Source organism: Giraffa tippelskirchi, chromosome 12 (genome assembly GCF_054371585.1).
Source record: "Giraffa tippelskirchi isolate mGirTip1 chromosome 12, T2T-mGirTip1v1.2.pri, whole genome shotgun sequence".
Lineage (NCBI taxonomy): Eukaryota > Metazoa > Chordata > Mammalia > Artiodactyla > Giraffidae > Giraffa > Giraffa tippelskirchi.
In genome coordinates this window covers 71,214,797-71,236,605 of record NC_137286.1, presented here as the reverse complement: position 1 = coordinate 71,236,605, position 21,809 = coordinate 71,214,797, and the positions used below count along the sequence as shown (strand labels likewise).

At 54.9% G+C, this 21,809-nt stretch overlaps 3 protein-coding genes and 1 long non-coding RNA gene across 5 annotated transcripts in view; 3 read left to right on the top strand and 1 right to left on the bottom strand.

Annotated features, from left to right (window-relative positions):
- LOC145529707 (uncharacterized) overlaps positions 1-21,809 on the bottom strand; it is a 1,704,434-nt gene that overhangs the window by 910,018 nt on the left and 772,607 nt on the right. Inside the window, exons 100-101 of the long non-coding RNA XR_014071296.1 lie at positions 14,745-14,856; positions 7,104-7,215 (exon numbers count right to left, since the gene is read on the bottom strand). This is a non-coding gene — a long non-coding RNA (uncharacterized LOC145529707). The remainder of the gene's footprint in view (positions 1-7,103; positions 7,216-14,744; positions 14,857-21,809) is intronic.
- LOC145529654 (uncharacterized) lies at positions 3,258-5,065 on the top strand. Its single transcript, XM_081550252.1, has 3 exons — positions 3,258-3,450; positions 3,850-4,162; positions 4,413-5,065. Exons 1-3 carry the CDS (start codon positions 3,316-3,318, stop codon positions 5,039-5,041), a joined length of 1,077 nt encoding a protein of 358 aa, XP_081406378.1. The 5' UTR covers positions 3,258-3,315; the 3' UTR covers positions 5,042-5,065.
- On the top strand, positions 10,890-12,702 carry LOC145529612 (uncharacterized). The gene is made up of 3 exons (XM_081550204.1): positions 10,890-11,089; positions 11,489-11,801; positions 12,052-12,702. Exons 1-3 carry the CDS (start codon positions 10,955-10,957, stop codon positions 12,678-12,680), a joined length of 1,077 nt encoding a protein of 358 aa, XP_081406330.1. The 5' UTR covers positions 10,890-10,954; the 3' UTR covers positions 12,681-12,702.
- Positions 15,288-20,350, top strand: LOC145529527 (uncharacterized). 2 transcript variants are annotated; one of them, XM_081550105.1, is made up of 3 exons: positions 15,288-18,735; positions 19,135-19,447; positions 19,698-20,350. In XM_081550105.1, exons 1-3 carry the CDS (start codon positions 18,499-18,501, stop codon positions 20,324-20,326), a joined length of 1,179 nt encoding a protein of 392 aa, XP_081406231.1. In that variant the 5' UTR covers positions 15,288-18,498; the 3' UTR covers positions 20,327-20,350. The 2 variants fall into 2 exon arrangements, 1 of the variants encoding a protein (XP_081406231.1); XR_014071295.1 differs by having other exon boundaries at positions 18,560-18,735; positions 19,015-19,447.

The window sequence follows — 21,809 nt, the reverse complement described above, 5'->3', positions numbered from 1 at the left end:
TTTTTTTTTTTTTTAATAGGGTGACGGAGAGCTATACCTTTCCCATCTATGTGAATTTAGGTTTAAACTAGATTTCCCTTGGCTATTATATACGACAAAAAAACCCCACATCACCCCCTTTCACTCCCCCCACCCCCCAAAAGTGTTTTAGTCTATTGAGTTTTTGTGTCCTCAGTTGTGTCTGATTCACGGCAACTCACGAACTCTACACAGCCAGGCTCTTCCGTCCATGGAATTCAGGGCAATTTTTTTCTGTCACAGTAAATGCCCACCCTGGGTGATCCAAAGGCAAGGGCTCAGAGGCTCCTGAGAGTCTAACTCCTTTCAGCCGAGCACAGAGCTGGCTCCTCACTGGGATGCCTGTGGCCTGGGGCTCCCAGAGGGGAGAGCAGCACTCGCCCCACCGTGTGGTCACTGCTGGAAGTGCAGGCTGCTCCTCACTCCCCCTTGACAGTGTCCCTGAGGGCAGAACAGTGGGAATCTACTCAAGGTGGAAATGCAAACTCCCATGCAACCAAACTTCCCACAAGGTCTCCAAAACCACTCAGGAACAGGGAATTGGAAACTGCAGGGCATGACATGAATGGAGATGGAGACTTGACACCTTACACCGAGTTCACTTCCAGTTATCCCTAGACAAAGTTTCCATGAAAACTTGTCACAAATCTAGAAGAACAATGAGCAGAAACCGGACACGTGCTTTGAGTCTTCACACACAAAACTAAAAGGCAGTCCACAAAACAACCCAGAGAATACAGTGGACTTTGCAAAATCAAAGATATCTACTGTGGGAAAGACCTCATTACAAAAGCAAAAGACAGGTCATACATCGCGAGACGAATGAGTGGAAACACAAAGCTTCTCAAGGATGTGTCTCCAAACAGACAAAGAACACCAACACAACAAGCCTGTGAAAACTAGGGAAAGGTCTGAAGGGACACCAGACTGAGGAAGACACACACAGAGTATCCCGGATGATGTCCAGCATGGAGGGCCTGAAGAAACAACAGTCTAGTTGCACTCCCTCAGGCCTGTGTGACCCTGGATGAGGCCTCTGTTTCCCGGTGGCTCTGAGAGATGGACAGGGAGGAAGGGGAAGAGAAATCACTTGCATTTCTAATACTCACAGCAAAGTCTTCCAATGAGAAGGGAATTATCACCCCCACTGACAATGCCATGCACTGAAGTGATACCCACGAGTCCATCTAACCCAGAAGGGAAGGAAGGACCTGTTCTCACAAAACGGCGAGAGATGGAAGAAGGAAGATCAAGCCCACACCAATCACTGGAAAGAGAAGCTGTGCTCAGGGCTTGAAAGAATTCCTATTGGGAAAATGATGTCACAGCCCCACAAGGCAATCCACAGCTTGGATGCTATTCCTCCCAAAATGCCAATGCATTGTCGCACTGAACAAAGAATTGCAAAAGGGGTTACGGAAACAGAAAAGAGCCTAAATTGTCAATACAATCCGACGAAAAAGCCCCGATACGGACATCCAAGGTTGTGTGAAAGGAAATTAGACGACCAAACTAGGATCCTCAGGAGCGTATCGGAGAAGGCGATGGCGAACCACGCCAGTACTCTTGCCTGGAAAATGCCCTGGACGGAGGAGCCTGGTAGGCTGCAGGCCATGGGGTCGCGCAGAGTCAGACACGACTGAAGTGACTTAGCCGCAGCGGCAGCAGCAGGACAGTATGCTATTGGGAATGCAACACACACAGATCCAGATCGATGGAATAAAGTTGAGGGTCCAGAAACAAACCCCGGCATCCATGGTCAACTCATCTCTGACACAGAAGGGGAGAATATCCAAATGGGAACAAGAAAGCCTCTTCAATAAATGGCCATGGGAAAACCAGACAGCTACATCTGAAGAACTCTATTGGTTTTGATCTCACACCACCTCAATATCGGGGAAAAACCTCACCCTAAAGACTGATGTCTTGAGATAGCTAGAAAGAAGCATAGGTCAAAGGCTCCTTAACATCAGAGTCTCCTTGCCATTTGCTGGGCGGAGGTAGAAATGGGTCTCTTCAAGTAAGGGAAAGAGGGAAACGAAGTACACCAATGGGTTTCCATCCAATGGAACCTCTTCACAACAGAGAAGCTAAGCATTCACAGATGCAAAAGATAGGAAACGGAACATGAGAGACTCCTTGCAAGTGGTGTATCTGAGAAGGGGTTCATATGGAAAGAGACGAAGAATGCACAGCACTCAGATTCCAAGAAACACCACCACCACCCTTGACCCTTCCCCCATGACCAACTCCGACCTAAAGCCTTTCTCTCCCTCTAACCCATCCCTAAAACATAACCCTCATCTAATCATATACATGTGCATTCCTAGCATCCATCCATCCACACACGAGAGAGAAAGAGGAAGACACAGACTGAATCGAGAAAGGAAAAGAGAGGGACACAGCCAGAGAGAGACACGGAACCAAAGAGAGGAAAGGAGTCGATGGTCCAGACTTTTCATCAATCTGTCTCGAAGGTAGAAGCAATGACAGCGCCCATCCACCCCAGAAGGGGGAAAAGGACGGAAGGTTTGGAGAGGAAAAGACAAGAACGCAGGGAGCCATTAGAAGCTCAGCCACCCGCAGAAGCCGAGCTGGGACACTTGAACAGAATCTCAATGGAAACAGAGGACCAGAAAGTTGGCTACTCTTTTCTATAAGAGAGGGAGACCTTCGAGTCTTCCTTTCGGGCCTCCAACTTGGATGTGGGGTCTCAAAACAGTCAGGAGGGGCAGTGCCTTTTCCTGGGTACCACGGCGCATCCAGGCCTCGTTCTGCCCCATTCTGTGCTGTGTCAGCCCTGGATGGAGTCTTTCTTTCTGAAGTCTCAGCGCACAAGCTCCACGTGATATCGGCCCCAGGTGGAGAGGCATGGAGCTGCTCGTAGGCCGACAGACCTAGGAAACAGATGGGAGAATGACCCCCACTCTGCAGATGGAGAGACTGGGGAAACCCTGAGGGGCATATGCTTGTCCAGGGCCACACCACTTATGACAAGAAGGAGCCTGGTCTGAGAGCAGCGGGGTCCTCGGAGCTCAGGCCCTGGCTGCACCCAGGCCTCCCCAGGGCTGTGGGCTGGGCTGTGTGGCTGTCAATGTGCCTGCACATGGCCTAAGGGGGGTGGTCGAGCAGTCAGAAACCCAGAGATTCCCTTGGGAAGTTTTGGGGAAGGGACCTCAGCACGAACCCCAGGAAATGATGTCACCTGCCAGCAACAGAACCCAACAGAACCCGCAACCCGGGTATCCAGGCCTCCAGAGCGGAGAGGAGCCCCCAGCCAGATCTCTTGCTGCCAGGATGTTCTGCTGTTTGCCCCTGCCCAGAGGCCGGGGCCTCAGGAGAGCTCACAGGCAGTGTGCGTGGGCACCCTGTCGACGTTGGCTCAGGGCACCCCCGAGAGGCCTCTGGCCCTCTGCCCGGAGAAACAGAAAGGTAACACGGGGAGCCCCAGGCCGGGCCAGGCCACCTCTCCCATGCCACCCGGAAACACCGGGTCCTTTGCCTGTGTGTGTGGATGCGGGTTTCTCGGGGTGTGTCTCCCTCAAGGAAGCCCAGGCGGATGTGGGGTCAGAAGCCTGTGGACAAGTTGTGTCCACACCCCAGGGGAGATCAGGCTGGCTGGGATGGGAACAGTGCGGGCAGGGCCGGCCGCCCAGGCTGACCTCACACCCTCAGGTGGGTCTCTTTCCTCCCGGGTGGGGATCTGAGCAGACACACGTCTCTGACCCTTCTGGGAAGAGAAGTTCGAGCAGGCAGAAGCAGCGGCTCCACTGGCCAGGCCCAGCTCGGAAAACTCCCAGCACGGCTGGCTGACGGTCACTGTCGTTGCAGAGCTTCCCACGTGATGAGGCCGAGGACGGGGACACCCCGTCCACCTCCCGGAGGGAGGGGTCGGAGCACCAACCCCCCGCCCGTGAGGCCCAGTGCAGGCTCCAGGTGAGCGTGCCCACGGAGGCATCAGCCCCACCGGGGGCGAAGCGGAGGCGGGGAAGGCCTGCTGCCGAGACACCGCCCAGGATACACCCGGCGGCCCAGTCTGAGGCTGCCACGGAGCTCAGCACACCCGGCTCCGACCCAGAGTCCCGAGAACCCCGGCCTCTGAGGCAGCAGGAGGACCTGGAGCCCAGCACGCCAGAGCACAGAGGTAAGGACGCTGGGGCTGGTGCACGGGAGTGTGTGGGGAGGGGGTGCTGAGCTACACAGGGACGAGTCCCCGAAAGATGCTGCTGGGCCTGCAGCAAGCGCTGGCCTCACACCCCCACCCCCATCTTGCACACTTCAGTCCCAAAAGACATCCAACCCTGGGTATTCTTTCGGAATCTCTTGGAAGCTTTCTGTCCCGGGATACGCACATGCCAAGGCTGGTCTGTGGGCAAACTTTGCTTCTCCCCCAGCTCTCGCACTGGCCTCCAACTGGAACCAGGCTCCACTTCCCAGACCTGTGCCTACAGAGGTGGTGGCTCCAGGTGCAGGACCCAGGGATCCACCGAGGGCAGATGGAGAACCGAGCCTTGCCCTCGCAGAGACACCAGGCCAGCTGGGTACTGGCCAGCACACCGGGCAGATCGGATTTCCGTGCCTGCAGGACCCCCAGCCCCAGGCACTGATGTCCCACCCCCTCAGCCAGAACCTCCACCTCCACGTGCACCTGTACCTGCTCGGGCTTTGGCAGGAGAACCCGAGGCAGAGGAGGAGTCACCGCCTCGGCAGGGAGAGCCTGCCCTGGCTCCCGCGCAACACCCAGACGCCGACGATGACTCACCCGCCCCTGCAGGAAGAACGAGCCCCCGCTCTGGACAGAGACCCAGAGCCCTTGCCGGAAACACCATGTCCAGGGGAGCAGTCGGCTCTGCAGCCTCCATCCCTGTCTGCTCTCCGTGGACGCCGGCAACTCGGTCTGCCCCCAGGGGACATGGAGTTCCTTTCCCCTGAGCTGCTTTGCATTTGGTTTGTTTCCACCTTTCTGGTGATGTTTTACTTTTTGTATGGTTTCGTCTATTTTTGTTGGTTAAGTTGGGATTAGTAAACTTTTTCATCATTGTTGCAATTTGGGACACTGTTGTGCAACTCTGGTGATACTGTTACCATCACCACTCTGTAGTTTCAGACCCGTTCGATCTTTATGCCCCACCCGCCAACAAAGCCTGGGTTCAAGGCAAGCAGGCCCTGTTCATCCCTCCCCCCGATCCTGACCACAATTTCATCTTTTCTTTCTGCATTCCTTCCTATATTCTTGGTGTCCCCAATCAATGACTCTCAGTGAGATGACTGAAGGAGTTTTTTTCGGACTCTCCACCTACTGTAAGACTCCATTGGAGAGTTCTCATTTTTATGTCATTTGAACTAGCCTTTGATAGCTGAAAGGACGGTGTACGTCCTTTCAAGATATCATGTGCCAAACGAAGCCCTTTTGGCAAATGCCATCATTATCTCCAGTCAGGCATTGCTGTTTGAAGGGTGACATCTCAGCCAGAAGGCAGAGGCTGAGCTCCTCTTGTTGCACCAGCTCCCAAAAGAAGCCAAGAAAGGGAGCTGGAACAACAAACCACCCCAACGCCCAGGAAAGCGTTCTTCATGACAGAAGGCTAGCAAATGACCCAACAACCTTGTGGCCCAGAACCCCTCTAGAAAAATCACTGTTCCATACAAAAGAGAAACACATGGGAAGTTCCAAGGAGAGGCAATGCCCATGGCCAGTGTACTTTAGAGACGGCCTGACCGCTCCGGGGAAGACACGCACCGACGGAACCCCTTGGGAAACAGCAGTGAGAGTCCTCACCGTCGTAAGGGTTTCCTCTGGGGACAACCTGCCCTGGGCACCACATGAGGGAGCAGACCGGCTTCTCTTCCTCTGCCCCCACACCACTCACTCATGAAGGCAGCTCAGGTGTTCTCATGCCCTGCCTGCCTGCCTGCCTGCCTGGCTCATCCGTGAGCTGTGACCACCTCCAGGGCAGGACTCCACCTTCTCCTCTCTGTGTACCGTGAATCTGCACACAGTGGGCTTTCAGAACCTTAGGAGACTTGAGCCATTCCCACTCGAGCCAGAACCCTCCCCAGGAAGGAAAACAGCTGTGGAGTCATTTTGGCCCCAGCACTGGTTCCCAAACCCTGGCGGCTCCTACAGCCTCTACGGTGTGAAGAGGGAGGTCCCTTTTGACAGAGCTTTCCGGCTGTCAGATCGAAGCTGTTGTTTCACTGTCAGCTGTGTCTCTGCCGTTGCAGCCAGGTGGGCCACGCTGCTCCAAAGGAGCTCACAAGCTGAGTTGCAAGGGAGGTATTGAGAGGACAGGGATGGCTACAACGTGCTGCAAACTGAGTGAGGGTCCCCACAATCCTCAGCAAAGGTCTGTGGTGTGCAAGTGGGGAGTAGAGGGCCCCCAAGTTCCAAAGGAAGGGAGGTACTCGGGAGATAAAGCCCTTGGCTGCTGTGGTAGCAGCTGCAGATGGCAGCTCGTCCACAGTGCACTTCGAATGAGGTCATATGAGCGGGACTCTGGAAAGGGCTCCGAAATCCAGAGAAAGGGGTCAGGGTATGTGGGAATCCGGCGGGGGTGGGGGGTGGATGAAGGAAGGTGTCCTTCCTCTCTCCAGTGCAATTTGGTTTGGTGAGTCTCAAAGCTACCAGATGGCACTTCCCAAGTCAGGCCCCCGCAGGAATCAGGGTGGGCTGCGTGCCTCGGCCCCTGCCACAGGGACAAGCCACACCAGTGGCCTCCCTGAGCTCAAATGGCCGGATCTGGGGGTTCCGTCTGGGTGCACACCTCCTTGCTGTGGCCAAGTTCCCCCCTTCTCTGAGCACCAGCTTCATCATCCTCTCGAATGAGGACATCGATTGCTACCTTGGCACGTTACTCTCTTCATCCTGTGAAGACTCATTAGGCTTATCCTACAATTACTAGCTGGCCCGAAGAGATATCTCCTGAATCCAGATTAAGCTGGAGTCTCCCAGGCTCATCTGGCATGTCTTCCCTGAAGTCTGCCAAAACCCACACCCTTGCATTTCCAGGGACTCCCCTTAGCCGGCTGGGCAGAAAACCCAGCATGGTTCAAACAAGCTGACAGACAAGCGGGAGAGGACTCACGGGCAGACGGCCTCCGTCAGGTCTCGGGTGGAGCTCTGGGACCACAGCAGCAATGGGCCATCCCAGCCCCTGGGCTCAGCAGCGCCCTCATTCTCAGGCCGGCGGCTCTGCCCTGAGGGGAGCAGGAAGGTCACCAACTGCCGCAGGCGGACCTCAAGCCCCTCCCACTGCTGGAGCCTGACCTCCCCCGGCCCCACCCCTTCCCCTACCCCAGCAGGACGAGAGCTCGTCTTCCCCTGGCTTCCAACGTGAGGCCCGGCCCTGGGCCCCGATTGGGCACTGCCCCAGTCCGGAGCCAATCACAGTGGCCAGGGAGGTGGAACGCACCGATTGGCCAGGGCCAGGTCATGTGCCCATGCTCCCCAGGAAACTCAAATATTACCAAGATTCCCTAACAAACCAATGAACAAAATTATCCACTAAAGGCAAACCGTACTTTTTAATGAGGCCGATGTCACAGAAAAAAAAAAAAATGCTTCACAATGAACTGCTCAAGGAAGCTGCTAAATAAACTTTCAGAAAAGTTAAGTAGTTTTTTTTTTTTTTTAATAGGGTGACGGAGAGCTATACCTTTCCCATCTATGTGAATTTAGGTTTAAACTAGATTTCCCTTGGCTATTATATACGACAAAAAAACCCCACATCACCCCCTTTCACTCCCCCCACCCCCCAAAAGTGTTTTAGTCTATTGAGTTTTTGTGTCCTCAGTTGTGTCTGATTCACGGCAACTCACGAACTCTACACAGCCAGGCTCTTCCGTCCATGGAATTCAGGGCAATTTTTTTCTGTCACAGTAAATGCCCACCCTGGGTGATCCAAAGGCAAGGGCTCAGAGGCTCCTGAGAGTCTAACTCCTTTCAGCCGAGCACAGAGCTGGCTCCTCACTGGGATGCCTGTGGCCTGGGGCTCCCAGAGGGGAGAGCAGCACTCGCCCCACCGTGTGGTCACTGCTGGAAGTGCAGGCTGCTCCTCACTCCCCCTTGACAGTGTCCCTGAGGGCAGAACAGTGGGAATCTACTCAAGGTGGAAATGCAAACTCCCATGCAACCAAACTTCCCACAAGGTCTCCAAAACCACTCAGGAACAGGGAATTGGAAACTGCAGGGCATGACATGAATGGAGATGGAGACTTGACACCTTACACCGAGTTCACTTCCAGTTATCCCTAGACAAAGTTTCCATGAAAACTTGTCACAAATCTAGAAGAACAATGAGCAGAAACCGGACACGTGCTTTGAGTCTTCACACACAAAACTAAAAGGCAGTCCACAAAACAACCCAGAGAATACAGTGGACTTTGCAAAATCAAAGATATCTACTGTGGGAAAGACCTCATTACAAAAGCAAAAGACAGGTCATACATCGCGAGACGAATGAGTGGAAACACAAAGCTTCTCAAGGATGTGTCTCCAAACAGACAAAGAACACCAACACAACAAGCCTGTGAAAACTAGGGAAAGGTCTGAAGGGACACCAGACTGAGGAAGACACACACAGAGTATCCCGGATGATGTCCAGCACGGAGGGCCTGAAGAAACAACAGTCTAGTTGCACTCCCTCAGGCCTGTGTGACCCTGGATGAGGCCTCTGTTTCCCGGTGGCTCTGAGAGATGGACAGGGAGGAAGGGGAAGAGAAATCACTTGCATTTCTAATACTCACAGCAAAGTCTTCCAATGAGAAGGGAATTATCACCCCCACTGACAATGCCATGCACTGAAGTGATACCCACGAGTCCATCTAACCCAGAAGGGAAGGAAGGACCTGTTCTCACAAAACGGCGAGAGATGGAAGAAGGAAGATCAAGCCCACACCAATCACTGGAAAGAGAAGCTGTGCTCAGGGCTTGAAAGAATTCCTATTGGGAAAATGATGTCACAGCCCCACAAGGCAATCCACAGCTTGGATGCTATTCCTCCCAAAATGCCAATGCATTGTCGCACCGAACAAAGAATTGCAAAAGGGGTTACGGAAACAGAAAAGAGCCTAAATTGTCAATACAATCCGACGAAAAAGCCCCGATACGGACATCCAAGGTTGTGTGAAAGGAAATTAGACGACCAAACTAGGATCCTCAGGAGCGTATCGGAGAAGGCGATGGCGACCCACGCCAGTACTCTTGCCTGGAAAATGCCCTGGACGGAGGAGCCTGGTAGGCTGCAGGCCATGGGGTCGCGCAGAGTCAGACACGACTGAAGTGACTTAGCCGCAGCGGCAGCAGCAGGACAGTATGCTATTGGGAATACAACAACACACACAGATCCAGATCGATGGAATAAAGTTGAGGGTCCAGAAACAAACCCCGGCATCCATGGTCAACTCATCTCTGACACAGAAGGGGAGAATATCCAAATGGGAACAAGAAAGCCTCTTCAATAAATGGCCATGGGAAAACCAGACAGCTACATCTGAAGAACGCTATTGGTTTTGATCTCACACCACCTCAATATCGGGGAAAAACCTCACCCTAAAGACTGATGTCTTGAGATAGCTAGAAAGAAGCGTAGGTCAAAGGCTCCTTAACATCAGAGTCTCCTTGCCATTTGCTGGGCGGAGGTAGAAATGGGTCTCTTCAAGTAAGGGAAAGAGGGAAACGAAGTACACCAATGGGTTTCCATCCAATGGAACCTCTTCACAACAGAGAAGCTAAGCATTCACAGATGCAAAAGATAGGAAACGGAACATGAGAGACTCCTTGCAAGTGGTGTATCTGAGAAGGGGTTCATATGGAAAGAGACGAAGAATGCACAGCACTCAGATTCCAAGAAACACCACCACCACCCTTGACCCTTCCCCCATGACCAACTCCGACCTAAAGCCTTTCTCTCCCTCTAACCCATCCCTAAAACATAACCCTCATCTAATCATATACATGTGCATTCCTAGCATCCATCCATCCACACACAAGAGAGAAAGAGGAAGACACAGACTGAATCGAGAAAGGAAAAGAGAGGGACACAGCCAGAGAGAGACACGGAACCAAAGAGAGGAAAGGAGTCGATGGTCCAGACTTTTCATCAATCTGTCTCGAAGGTAGAAGCAATGACAGCGCCCATCCACCCCAGAAGGGGGAAAAGGACGGAAGGTTTGGAGAGGAAAAGACAAGAACGCAGGGAGCCATTAGAAGCTCAGCCACCCGCAGAAGCCGAGCTGGGACACTTGAACAGAATCTCAATGGAAACAGAGGACCAGAAAGTTGGCTACTCTTTTCTATAAGAGAGGGAGACCTTCGAGTCTTCCTTTCGGGCCTCCAACTTGGATGTGGGGTCTCAAAACAGTCAGGAGGGGCAGTGCCTTTTCCTGGGTACCACGGCGCATCCAGGCCTCGTTCTGCCCCATTCTGTGCTGTGTCAGCCCTGGATGGAGTCTTTCTTTCTGAAGTCTCAGCGCACAAGCTCCACGTGATATCGGCCCCAGGTGGAGAGGCATGGAGCTGCTCGTAGGCCGACAGACCTAGGAAACAGATGGGAGAATGACCCCCACTCTGCAGATGGAGAGACTGGGGAAACCCTGAGGGGCATATGCTTGTCCAGGGCCACACCACTTATGACAAGAAGGAGCCTGGTCTGAGAGCAGCGGGGTCCTCGGAGCTCAGGCCCTGGCTGCACCCAGGCCTCCCCAGGGCTGTGGGCTGGGCTGTGTGGCTGTCAATGTGCCTGCACATGGCCTAAGGGGGGTGGTCGAGCAGTCAGAAACCCAGAGATTCCCTTGGGAAGTTTTGGGGAAGGGACCTCAGCACGAACCCCAGGAAATGATGTCACCTGCCGGCAACAGAACCCAACAGAACCCGCAACCCGGGTATCCAGGCCTCCAGAGCGGAGAGGAGCCCCCAGCCAGATCTCTTGCTGCCAGGATGTTCTGCTGTTTGCCCCTGCCCAGAGGCCGGGGCCTCAGGAGAGCTCACAGGCAGTGTGCGTGGGCACCCTGTCGACGTTGGCTCAGGGCACCCCCGAGAGGCCTCTGGCCCTCTGCCCGGAGAAACAGAAAGGTAACACGGGGAGCCCCAGGCCCCGCCAGGCCACCTCTCCCATGCCACCCGGAAACACCGGGTCCTTTGCCTGTGTGTGTGGATGCGGGTTTCTCGGGGTGTGTCTCCCTCAAGGAAGCCCAGGCGGATGTGGGGTCAGAAGCCTGCGGACAAGTTGTGTCCACACCCCAGGGGAGATCAGGCTGGCTGGGATGGGAACAGTGCGGGCAGGGCCGGCCGCCCAGGCTGACCTCACACCCTCAGGTGGGTCTCTTTCCTCCCGGGTGGGGATCTGAGCAGACACACGTCTCTGACCCTTCTGGGAAGAGAAGTTCGAGCAGGCAGAAGCAGCGGCTCCACTGGCCAGGCCCAGCTCGGAAAACTCCCAGCACGGCTGGCTGACGGTCACTGTCGTTGCAGAGCTTCCCACGTGATGAGGCCGAGGACGGGGACACCCCGTCCACCTCCCGGAGGGAGGGGTCGGAGCACCAACCCCCCGCCCGTGAGGCCCAGTGCAGGCTCCAGGTGAGCGTGCCCACGGAGGCATCAGCCCCACCGGGGGCGAAGCGGAGGCGGGGAAGGCCTGCTGCCGAGACACCGCCCAGGATACACCCGGCGGCCCAGTCTGAGGCTGCCACGGAGCTCAGCACACCCGGCTCCGACCCAGAGTCCCGAGAACCCCGGCCTCTGAGGCAGCAGGAGGACCTGGAGCCCAGCACGCCAGAGCACAGAGGTAAGGACGCTGGGGCTGGTGCACGGGAGTGTGTGGGGAGGGGGTGCTGAGCTACACAGGGACGAGTCCCCGAAAGATGCTGCTGGGCCTGCAGCAAGCGCTGGCCTCACACCCCCACCCCCATCTTGCACACTTCAGTCCCAAAAGACATCCAACCCTGGGTATTCTTTCGGAATCTCTTGGAAGCTTTCTGTCCCGGGATACGCACATGCCAAGGCTGGTCTGTGGGCAAACTTTGCTTCTCCCCCAGCTCTCGCACTGGCCTCCAACTGGAACCAGGCTCCACTTCCCAGACCTGTGCCTACAGAGGTGGTGGCTCCAGGTGCAGGACCCAGGGATCCACCGAGGGCAGATGGAGAACCGAGCCTTGCCCTCGCAGAGACACCAGGCCAGCTGGGTACTGGCCAGCACACCGGGCAGATCGGATTTCCGTGCCTGCAGGACCCCCAGCCCCAGGCACTGATGTCCCACCCCCTCAGCCAGAACCTCCACCTCCACGTGCACCTGTACCTGCTCGGGCTTTGGCAGGAGAACCCGAGGCAGAGGAGGAGTCACCGCCTCGGCAGGGAGAGCCTGCCCTGGCTCCCGCGCAACACCCAGACGCCGACGATGACTCACCCGCCCCTGCAGGAAGAACGAGCCCCCGCTCTGGACAGAGACCCAGAGCCCTTGCCGGAAACACCATGTCCAGGGGAGCGGTCGGCTCTGCAGCCTCCATCCCTGTCTGCTCACCGTGGACGCCGGCAACTCGGTCTGCCCCCAGGGGACATGGAGTTCCTTTCCCCTGAGCTGCTTTGCATTTGGTTTGTTTCCACCTTTCTGGTGATGTTTTACTTTTTGTATGGTTTCGTCTATTTTTGTTGGTTAAGTTGGGATTAGTAAACTTTTTCATCATTGTTGCAATTTGGGACACTGTTGTGTAACTCTGGTGATACTGTGTTACCATCACCACTCTGTAGTTTCAGACCCGTTCGATCTTTATGCCCCACCCGCCAACAAAGCCTGGGTTCAAGGCAAGCAGGCCCTGTTCATCCCTCCCCCCGATCCTGACCACAATTTCATCTTTTCTTTCTGCATTCCTTCCTATATTCTTGGTGTCCCCAATCAATGACTCTCAGTGAGATGACTGAAGGAGTTTTTTTCGGACTCTCCACCTACTGTAAGACTCCATTGGAGAGTTCTCATTTTTATGTCATTTGAACTAGCCTTTGATAGCTGAAAGGACGGTGTACGTCCTTTCAAGATATCATGTGCCAAACGAAGCCCTTTTGGCAAATGCCATCATTATCTCCAGGCAGGCATTGCTGTTTGAAGGGTGACATCTCAGCCAGAAGGCAGAGGCTGAGCTCCTCTTGTTGCACCAGCTCCCAAAAGAAGCCAAGAAAGGGAGCTGGAACAACAAACCACCCCAACGCCCAGGAAAGCGTTCTTCACGACAGAAGGCTAGCAAATGACCCAACAACCTTGTGGCCCAGAACCCCTCTAGAAAAATCACTGTTCCATACAAAAGAGAAACACATGGGAAGTTCCAAGGAGAGGCAATGCCCATGGCCAGTGTACTTTAGAGACGGCCTGACCGCTCCGGGGAAGACACGCACCGACGGAACCCCTTGGGAAACAGCAGTGAGAGTCCTCACCGTCGTAAGGGTTTCCTCTGGGGACAACCTGCCCTGGGCACCACATGAGGGAGCAGACCGGCTTCTCTTCCTCTGCCCCCACACCACTCACTCATGAAGGCAGCTCAGGTGTTCTCATGCCCTGCCTGCCTGCCTGCCTGCCTGGCTCATCCGTGAGCTGTGACCACCTCCAGGGCAGGACTCCACCTTCTCCTCTCTGTGTACCGTGAATCTGCACACAGTGGGCTTTCAGAACCTTAGGAGACTTGAGCCATTCCCACTCGAGCCAGAACCCTCCCCAGGAAGGAAAACAGCTGTGGAGTCATTTTGGCCCCAGCACTGGTTCCCAAACCCTGGCGGCTCCTACAGCCTCTACGGTGTGAAGAGGGAGGTCCCTTTTGACAGAGCTTTCCGGCTGTCAGATCGAAGCTGTTGTTTCACTGTCAGCTGTGTCTCTGCCGTTGCAGCCAGGTGGGCCACGCTGCTCCAAAGGAGCTCACAAGCTGAGTTGCAAGGGAGGTATTGAGAGGACAGGGATGGCTACAACGTGCTGCAAACTGAGTGAGGGTCCCCACAATCCTCAGCAAAGGTCTGTGGTGTGCAAGTGGGGAGTAGAGGGCCCCCAAGTTCCAAAGGAAGGGAGGTACTCGGGAGATAAAGCCCTTGGCTGCTGTGGTAGCAGCTGCAGATGGCAGCTCGTCCACAGTGCACTTCGAATGAGGTCATATGAGCGGGACTCTGGAAATGGCACCGAAATCCAGAGAAAGGGGTCAGGGTATGTGGGAATCCGGCGGGGGTGGGGGGTGGATGAAGGAAGGTGTCCTTCCTCTCTCCAGTGCAATTTGGTTTGGTGAGTCTCAAAGCTACCAGATGGCACTTCCCAAGTCAGGCCCCCGCAGGAATCAGGGTGGGCTGCGTGCCTCGGCCCCTGCCACAGGGACAAGCCACACCAGTGGCCACCCTGAGCTCAAATGGCCGGATCTGGGGATTCCGTCTGGGTGCACACCTCCTTGCTGTGGCCAAGTTCCCCCCTTCTCTGAGCACCAGCTTCATCATCCTCTCGAATGAGGACATCGATTGCTACCTTGGCACGTTACTCTCTTCATCCTGTGAAGACTCATTAGGCTTATCCTACAATTACTAGCTGGCCCGAAGAGATATCTCCTGAATCCAGATTAAGCTGGAGTCTCCCAGGCTCATCTGGCATGTCTTCCCTGAAGTCTGCCAAAACCCACACCCTTGCATTTCCAGGGATTCCCCTTAGCCGGCTGGGCAGAAAACCCAGCATGGTTCAAACAAGCTGACAGACAAGCGGGAGAGGACTCACGGGCAGACGGCCTCCGTCAGGTCTCGGGTGGAGCTCTGGGACCACAGCAGCAACGGGCCATCCCAGCCCCTGGGCTCAGCAGCGCCCTCATTCTCAGGCCGGCGGCTCTGCCCTGAGGGGAGCAGGAAGGTCACCAACTGCCGCAGGCGGACCTCAAGCCCCTCCCACTGCTGGAGCCTGACCTCCCCCGGCCCCACCCCTTCCCCTACCCCAGCAGGACGAGAGCTCGTCTTCCCCTGGCTTCCAACGTGAGGCCCGGCCCTGGGCCCCGATTGGGCACTGCCCCAGTCCGGAGCCAATCACAGTGGCCAGGGAGATGGAACGCACCGATTGGCCAGGGCCAGGTCATGTGACCATGCTCCCCAGGAAACTCAAATATTACCAAGATTCCCTAACAAACCAATGAACAAAATTATCCAGTAAAGGCAAACCGTACTTTTTAATGAGGCCGATGTGACAGAAAAAAAAAAAAAAAAAATGCTTCACAATGAACTGCTCAAGGAAGCTACTAAATAAACTTTCAGAAAAGTTAAGTAGTTTTTTTTTTTTTTTAATAGGGTGACGGAGAGCTATACCTTTCCCATCTATGTGAATTTAGGTTTAAACTAGATTTCCCTTGGCTATTATATACGACAAAAAAACCCCACATCACCCCCTTTCACTCCCCCCACCCCCCAAAAGTGTTTTAGTCTATTGAGTTTTTGTGTCCTCAGTTGTGTCTGATTCACGGCAACTCACGAACTCTACACAGCCAGGCTCTTCCGTCCATGGAATTCAGGGCAATTTTTTTCTGTCACAGTAAATGCCCACCCTGGGTGATCCAAAGGCAAGGGCTCAGAGGCTCCTGAGAGTCTAACTCCTTTCAGCCGAGCACAGAGCTGGCTCCTCACTGGGATGCCTGTGGCCTGGGGCTCCCAGAGGGGAGAGCAGCACTCGCCCCACCGTGTGGTCACTGCTGGAAGTGCAGGCTGCTCCTCACTCCCCCTTGACAGTGTCCCTGAGGGCAGAACAGTGGGAATCTACTCAAGGTGGAAATGCAAACTCCCATGCAACCAAACTTCCCACAAGGTCTCCAAAACCACTCAGGAACAGGGAATTGGAAACTGCAGGGCATGACATGAATGGAGATGGAGACTTGACACCTTACACCGAGTTCACTTCCAGTTATCCCTAGACAAAGTTTCCATGAAAACTTGTCACAAATCTAGAAGAACAATGAGCAGAAACCGGACACGTGCTTTGAGTCTTCACACACAAAACTAAAAGGCAGTCCACAAAACAACCCAGAGAATACAGTGGACTTTGCAAAATCAAAGATATCTACTGTGGGAAAGACCTCATTACAAAAGCAAAAGACAGGTCATACATCGCGAGACGAATGAGTGGAAACACAAAGCTTCTCAAGGATGTGTCTCCAAACAGACAAAGAACACCAACACAACAAGCCTGTGAAAACTAGGGAAAGGTCTGAAGGGACACCAGACTGAGGAAGACACACACAGAGTATCCCGGATGATGTCCAGCACGGAGGGCCTGAAGAAACAACAGTCTAGTTGCACTCCCTCAGGCCTGTGTGACCCTGGATGAGGCCTCTGTTTCCCGGTGGCTCTGAGAGATGGACAGGGAGGAAGGGGAAGAGAAATCACTTGCATTTCTAATACTCACAGCAAAGTCTTCCAATGAGAAGGGAATTATCACCCCCACTGACAATGCCATGCACTGAAGTGATACCCACGAGTCCATCTAACCCAGAAGGGAAGGAAGGACCTGTTCTCACAAAACGGCGAGAGATGGAAGAAGGAAGATCAAGCCCACACCAATCACTGGAAAGAGAAGCTGTGCTCAGGGCTTGAAAGAATTCCTATTGGGAAAATGATGTCACAGCCCCACAAGGCAATCCACAGCTTGGATGCTATTCCTCCCAAAATGCCAATGCATTGTCGCACCGAACAAAGAATTGCAAAAGGGGTTACGGAAACAGAAAAGAGCCTAAATTGTCAATACAATCCGACGAAAAAGCCCCGATACGGACATCCAAGGTTGTGTGAAAGGAAATTAGACGAACAAACTAGGATCCTCAGGAGCGTATCGGAGAAGGCGATGGCGACCCACGCCAGTACTCTTGCCTGGAAAATGCCCTGGACGGAGGAGCCTGGTAGGCTGCAGGCCATGGGGTCGCGCAGAGTCAGACACGACTGAAGTGACTTAGCCGCAGCGGCAGCAGCAGGACAGTATGCTATTGGGAATACAACAACACACACAGATCCAGATCGATGGAATAAAGTTGAGGGTCCAGAAACAAACCCCGGCATCCATGGTCAACTCATCTCTGACACAGTAGGGGAGAATATCCAAATGGGAACAAGAAAGCCTCTTCAATAAATGGCCATGGGAAAACCAGACAGCTACATCTGAAGAACGCTATTGGTTTTGATCTCACACCACCTCAATATCGGGGAAAAACCTCACCCTAAAGACTGATGTCTTGAGATAGCTAGAAAGAAGCGTAGGTCAAAGGCTCCTTAACATCAGAGTCTCCTTGCCATTTGCTGGGCGGAGGTAGAAATGGGTCTCTTCAAGTAAGGGAAAGAGGGAAACGAAGTACACCAATGGGTTTCCATCCAATGGAACCTCTTCACAACAGAGAAGCTAAGCATTCACAGATGCAAAAGATAGGAAACGGAACATGAGAGACTCCTTGCAAGTGGTGTATCTGAGAAGGGGTTCATATGGAAAGAGACGAAGAATGCACAGCACTCAGATTCCAAGAAACACCACCACCACCCTTGACCCTTCCCCCATGACCAACTCCGACCTAAAGCCTTTCTCTCCCTCTAACCCATCCCTAAAACATAACCCTCATCTAATCATATACATGTGCATTCCTAGCATCCATCCATCCACACACAAGAGAGAAAGAGGAAGACACAGACTGAATCGAGAAAGGAAAAGAGAGGGACACAGCCAGAGAGAGACACGGAACCAAAGAGAGGAAAGGAGTCGATGGTCCAGACTTTTCATCAATCTGTCTCGAAGGTAGAAGCAATGACAGCGCCCATCCACCCCAGAAGGGGGAAAAGGACGGAAGGTTTGGAGAGGAAAAGACAAGAACGCAGGGAGCCATTAGAAGCTCAGCCACCCGCAGAAGCCGAGCTGGGACACTTGAACAGAATCTCAATGGAAACAGAGGACCAGAAAGTTGGCTACTCTTTTCTATAAGAGAGGGAGACCTTCGAGTCTTCCTTTCGGGCCTCCAACTTGGATGTGGGGTCTCAAAACAGTCAGGAGGGGCAGTGCCTTTTCCTGGGTACCACGGCGCATCCAGGCCTCGTTCTGCCCCATTCTGTGCTGTGTCAGCCCTGGATGGAGTCTTTCTTTCTGAAGTCTCAGCGCACAAGCTCCACGTGATATCGGCCCCAGGTGGAGAGGCATGGAGCTGCTCGTAGGCCGACAGACCTAGGAAACAGATGGGAGAATGACCCCCACTCTGCAGATGGAGAGACTGGGGAAACCCTGAGGGGCATATGCTTGTCCAGGGCCACACCACTTATGACAAGAAGGAGCCTGGTCTGAGAGCAGCGGGGTCCTCGGAGCTCAGGCCCTGGCTGCACCCAGGCCTCCCCAGGGCTGTGGGCTGGGCTGTGTGGCTGTCAATGTGCCTGCACATGGCCTAAGGGGGGTGGTCGAGCAGTCAGAAACCCAGAGATTCCCTTGGGAAGTTTTGGGGAAGGGACCTCAGCACGAACCCCAGGAAATGATGTCACCTGCCGGCAACAGAACCCAACAGAACCCGCAACCCGGGTATCCAGGCCTCCAGAGCGGAGAGGAGCCCCCAGCCAGATCTCTTGCTGCCAGGATGTTCTGCTGTTTGCCCCTGCCCAGAGGCCGGGGCCTCAGGAGAGCTCACAGGCAGTGTGCGTGGGCACCCTGTCGACGTTGGCTCAGGGCACCCCCGAGAGGCCTCTGGCCCTCTGCCCGGAGAAACAGAAAGGTAACACGGGGAGCCCCAGGCCCCGCCAGGCCACCTCTCCCATGCCACCCGGAAACACCGGGTCCTTTGCCTGTGTGTGTGGATGCGGGTTTCTCGGGGTGTGTCTCCCTCAAGGAAGCCCAGGCGGATGTGGGGTCAGAAGCCTGCGGACAAGTTGTGTCCACACCCCAGGGGAGATCAGGCTGGCTGGGATGGGAACAGTGCGGGCAGGGCCGGCCGCCCAGGCTGACCTCACACCCTCAGGTGGGTCTCTTTCCTCCCGGGTGGGGATCTGAGCAGACACACGTCTCTGACCCTTCTGGGAAGAGAAGTTCGAGCAGGCAGAAGCAGCGGCTCCACTGGCCAGGCCCAGCTCGGAAAACTCCCAGCACGGCTGGCTGACGGTCACTGTCGTTGCAGAGCTTCCCACGTGATGAGGCCGAGGACGGGGACACCCCGTCCACCTCCCGGAGGGAGGGGTCGGAGCACCAACCCCCCGCCCGTGAGGCCCAGTGCAGGCTCCAGGTGAGCGTGCCCACGGAGGCATCAGCCCCACCGGGGGCGAAGCGGAGGCGGGGAAGGCCTGCTGCCGAGACACCGCCCAGGATACACCCGGCGGCCCAGTCTGAGGCTGCCACGGAGCTCAGCACACCCGGCTCCGACCCAGAGTCCCGAGAACCCCGGCCTCTGAGGCAGCAGGAGGACCTGGAGCCCAGCACGCCAGAGCACAGAGGTAAGGACGCTGGGGCTGGTGCACGGGAGTGTGTGGGGAGGGGGTGCTGAGCTACACAGGGACGAGTCCCCGAAAGATGCTGCTGGGCCTGCAGCAAGCGCTGGCCTCACACCCCCACCCCCATCTTGCACACTTCAGTCCCAAAAGACATCCAACCCTGGGTATTCTTTCGGAATCTCTTGGAAGCTTTCTGTCCCGGGATACGCACATGCCAAGGCTGGTCTGTGGGCAAACTTTGCTTCTCCCCCAGCTCTCGCACTGGCCTCCAACTGGAACCAGGCTCCACTTCCCAGACCTGTGCCTACAGAGGTGGTGGCTCCAGGTGCAGGACCCAGGGATCCACCGAGGGCAGATGGAGAACCGAGCCTTGCCCTCGCAGAGACACCAGGCCAGCTGGGTACTGGCCAGCACACCGGGCAGATCGGATTTCCGTGCCTGCAGGACCCCCAGCCCCAGGCACTGATGTCCCACCCCCTCAGCCAGAACCTCCACCTCCACGTGCACCTGTACCTGCTCGGGCTTTGGCAGGAGAACCCGAGGCAGAGGAGGAGTCACCGCCTCGGCAGGGAGAGCCTGCCCTGGCTCCCGCGCAACACCCAGACGCCGACGATGACTCACCCGCCCCTGCAGGAAGAACGAGCCCCCGCTCTGGACAGAGACCCAGAGCCCTTGCCGGAAACACCATGTCCAGGGGAGCGGTCGGCTCTGCAGCCTCCATCCCTGTCTGCTCACCGTGGACGCCGGCAACTCGGTCTGCCCCCAGGGGACATGGAGTTCCTTTCCCCTGAGCTGCTTTGCATTTGGTTTGTTTCCACCTTTCTGGTGATGTTTTACTTTTTGTATGGTTTCGTCTATTTTTGTTGGTTAAGTTGGGATTAGTAAACTTTTTCATCATTGTTGCAATTTGGGACACTGTTGTGTAACTCTGGTGATACTGTGTTACCATCACCACTCTGTAGTTTCAGACCCGTTCGATCTTTATGCCCCACCCGCCAACAAAGCCTGGGTTCAAGGCAAGCAGGCCCTGTTCATCCCTCCCCCCGATCCTGACCACAATTTCATCTTTTCTTTCTGCATTCCTTCCTATATTCTTGGTGTCCCCAATCAATGACTCTCAGTGAGATGACTGAAGGAGTTTTTTTCGGACTCTCCACCTACTGTAAGACTCCATTGGAGAGTTCTCATTTTTATGTCATTTGAACTAGCCTTTGATAGCTGAAAGGACGGTGTACGTCCTTTCAAGATATCATGTGCCAAACGAAGCCCTTTTGGCAAATGCCATCATTATCTCCAGGCAGGCATTGCTGTTTGAAGGGTGACATCTCAGCCAGAAGGCAGAGGCTGAGCTCCTCTTGTTGCACCAGCTCCCAAAAGAAGCCAAGAAAGGGAGCTGGAACAACAAACCACCCCAACGCCCAGGAAAGCGTTCTTCACGACAGAAGGCTAGCAAATGACCCAACAACCTTGTGGCCCAGAACCCCTCTAGAAAAATCACTGTTCCATACAAAAGAGAAACACATGGGAAGTTCCAAGGAGAGGCAATGCCCATGGCCAGTGTACTTTAGAGACGGCCTGACCGCTCCGGGGAAGACACGCACCGACGGAACCCCTTGGGAAACAGCAGTGAGAGTCCTCACCGTCGTAAGGGTTTCCTCTGGGGACAACCTGCCCTGGGCACCACATGAGGGAGCAGACCGGCTTCTCTTCCTCTGCCCCCACACCACTCACTCATGAAGGCAGCTCAGGTGTTCTCATGCCCTGCCTGCCTGCCTGCCTGCCTGGCTCATCCGTGAGCTGTGACCACCTCCAGGGCAGGACTCCACCTTCTCCTCTCTGTGTACCGTGAATCTGCACACAGTGGGCTTTCAGAACCTTAGGAGACTTGAGCCATTCCCACTCGAGCCAGAACCCTCCCCAGGAAGGAAAACAGCTGTGGAGTCATTTTGGCCCCAGCACTGGTTCCCAAACCCTGGCGGCTCCTACAGCCTCTACGGTGTGAAGAGGGAGGTCCCTTTTGACAGAGCTTTCCGGCTGTCAGATCGAAGCTGTTGTTTCACTGTCAGCTGTGTCTCTGCCGTTGCAGCCAGGTGGGCCACGCTGCTCCAAAGGAGCTCACAAGCTGAGTTGCAAGGGAGGTATTGAGAGGACAGGGATGGCTACAACGTGCTGCAAACTGAGTGAGGGTCCCCACAATCCTCAGCAAAGGTCTGTGGTGTGCAAGTGGGGAGTAGAGGGCCCCCAAGTTCCAAAGGAAGGGAGGTACTCGGGAGATAAAGCCCTTGGCTGCTGTGGTAGCAGCTGCAGATGGCAGCTCGTCCACAGTGCACTTCGAATGAGGTCATAAGAGCGGGACTCTGGAAAT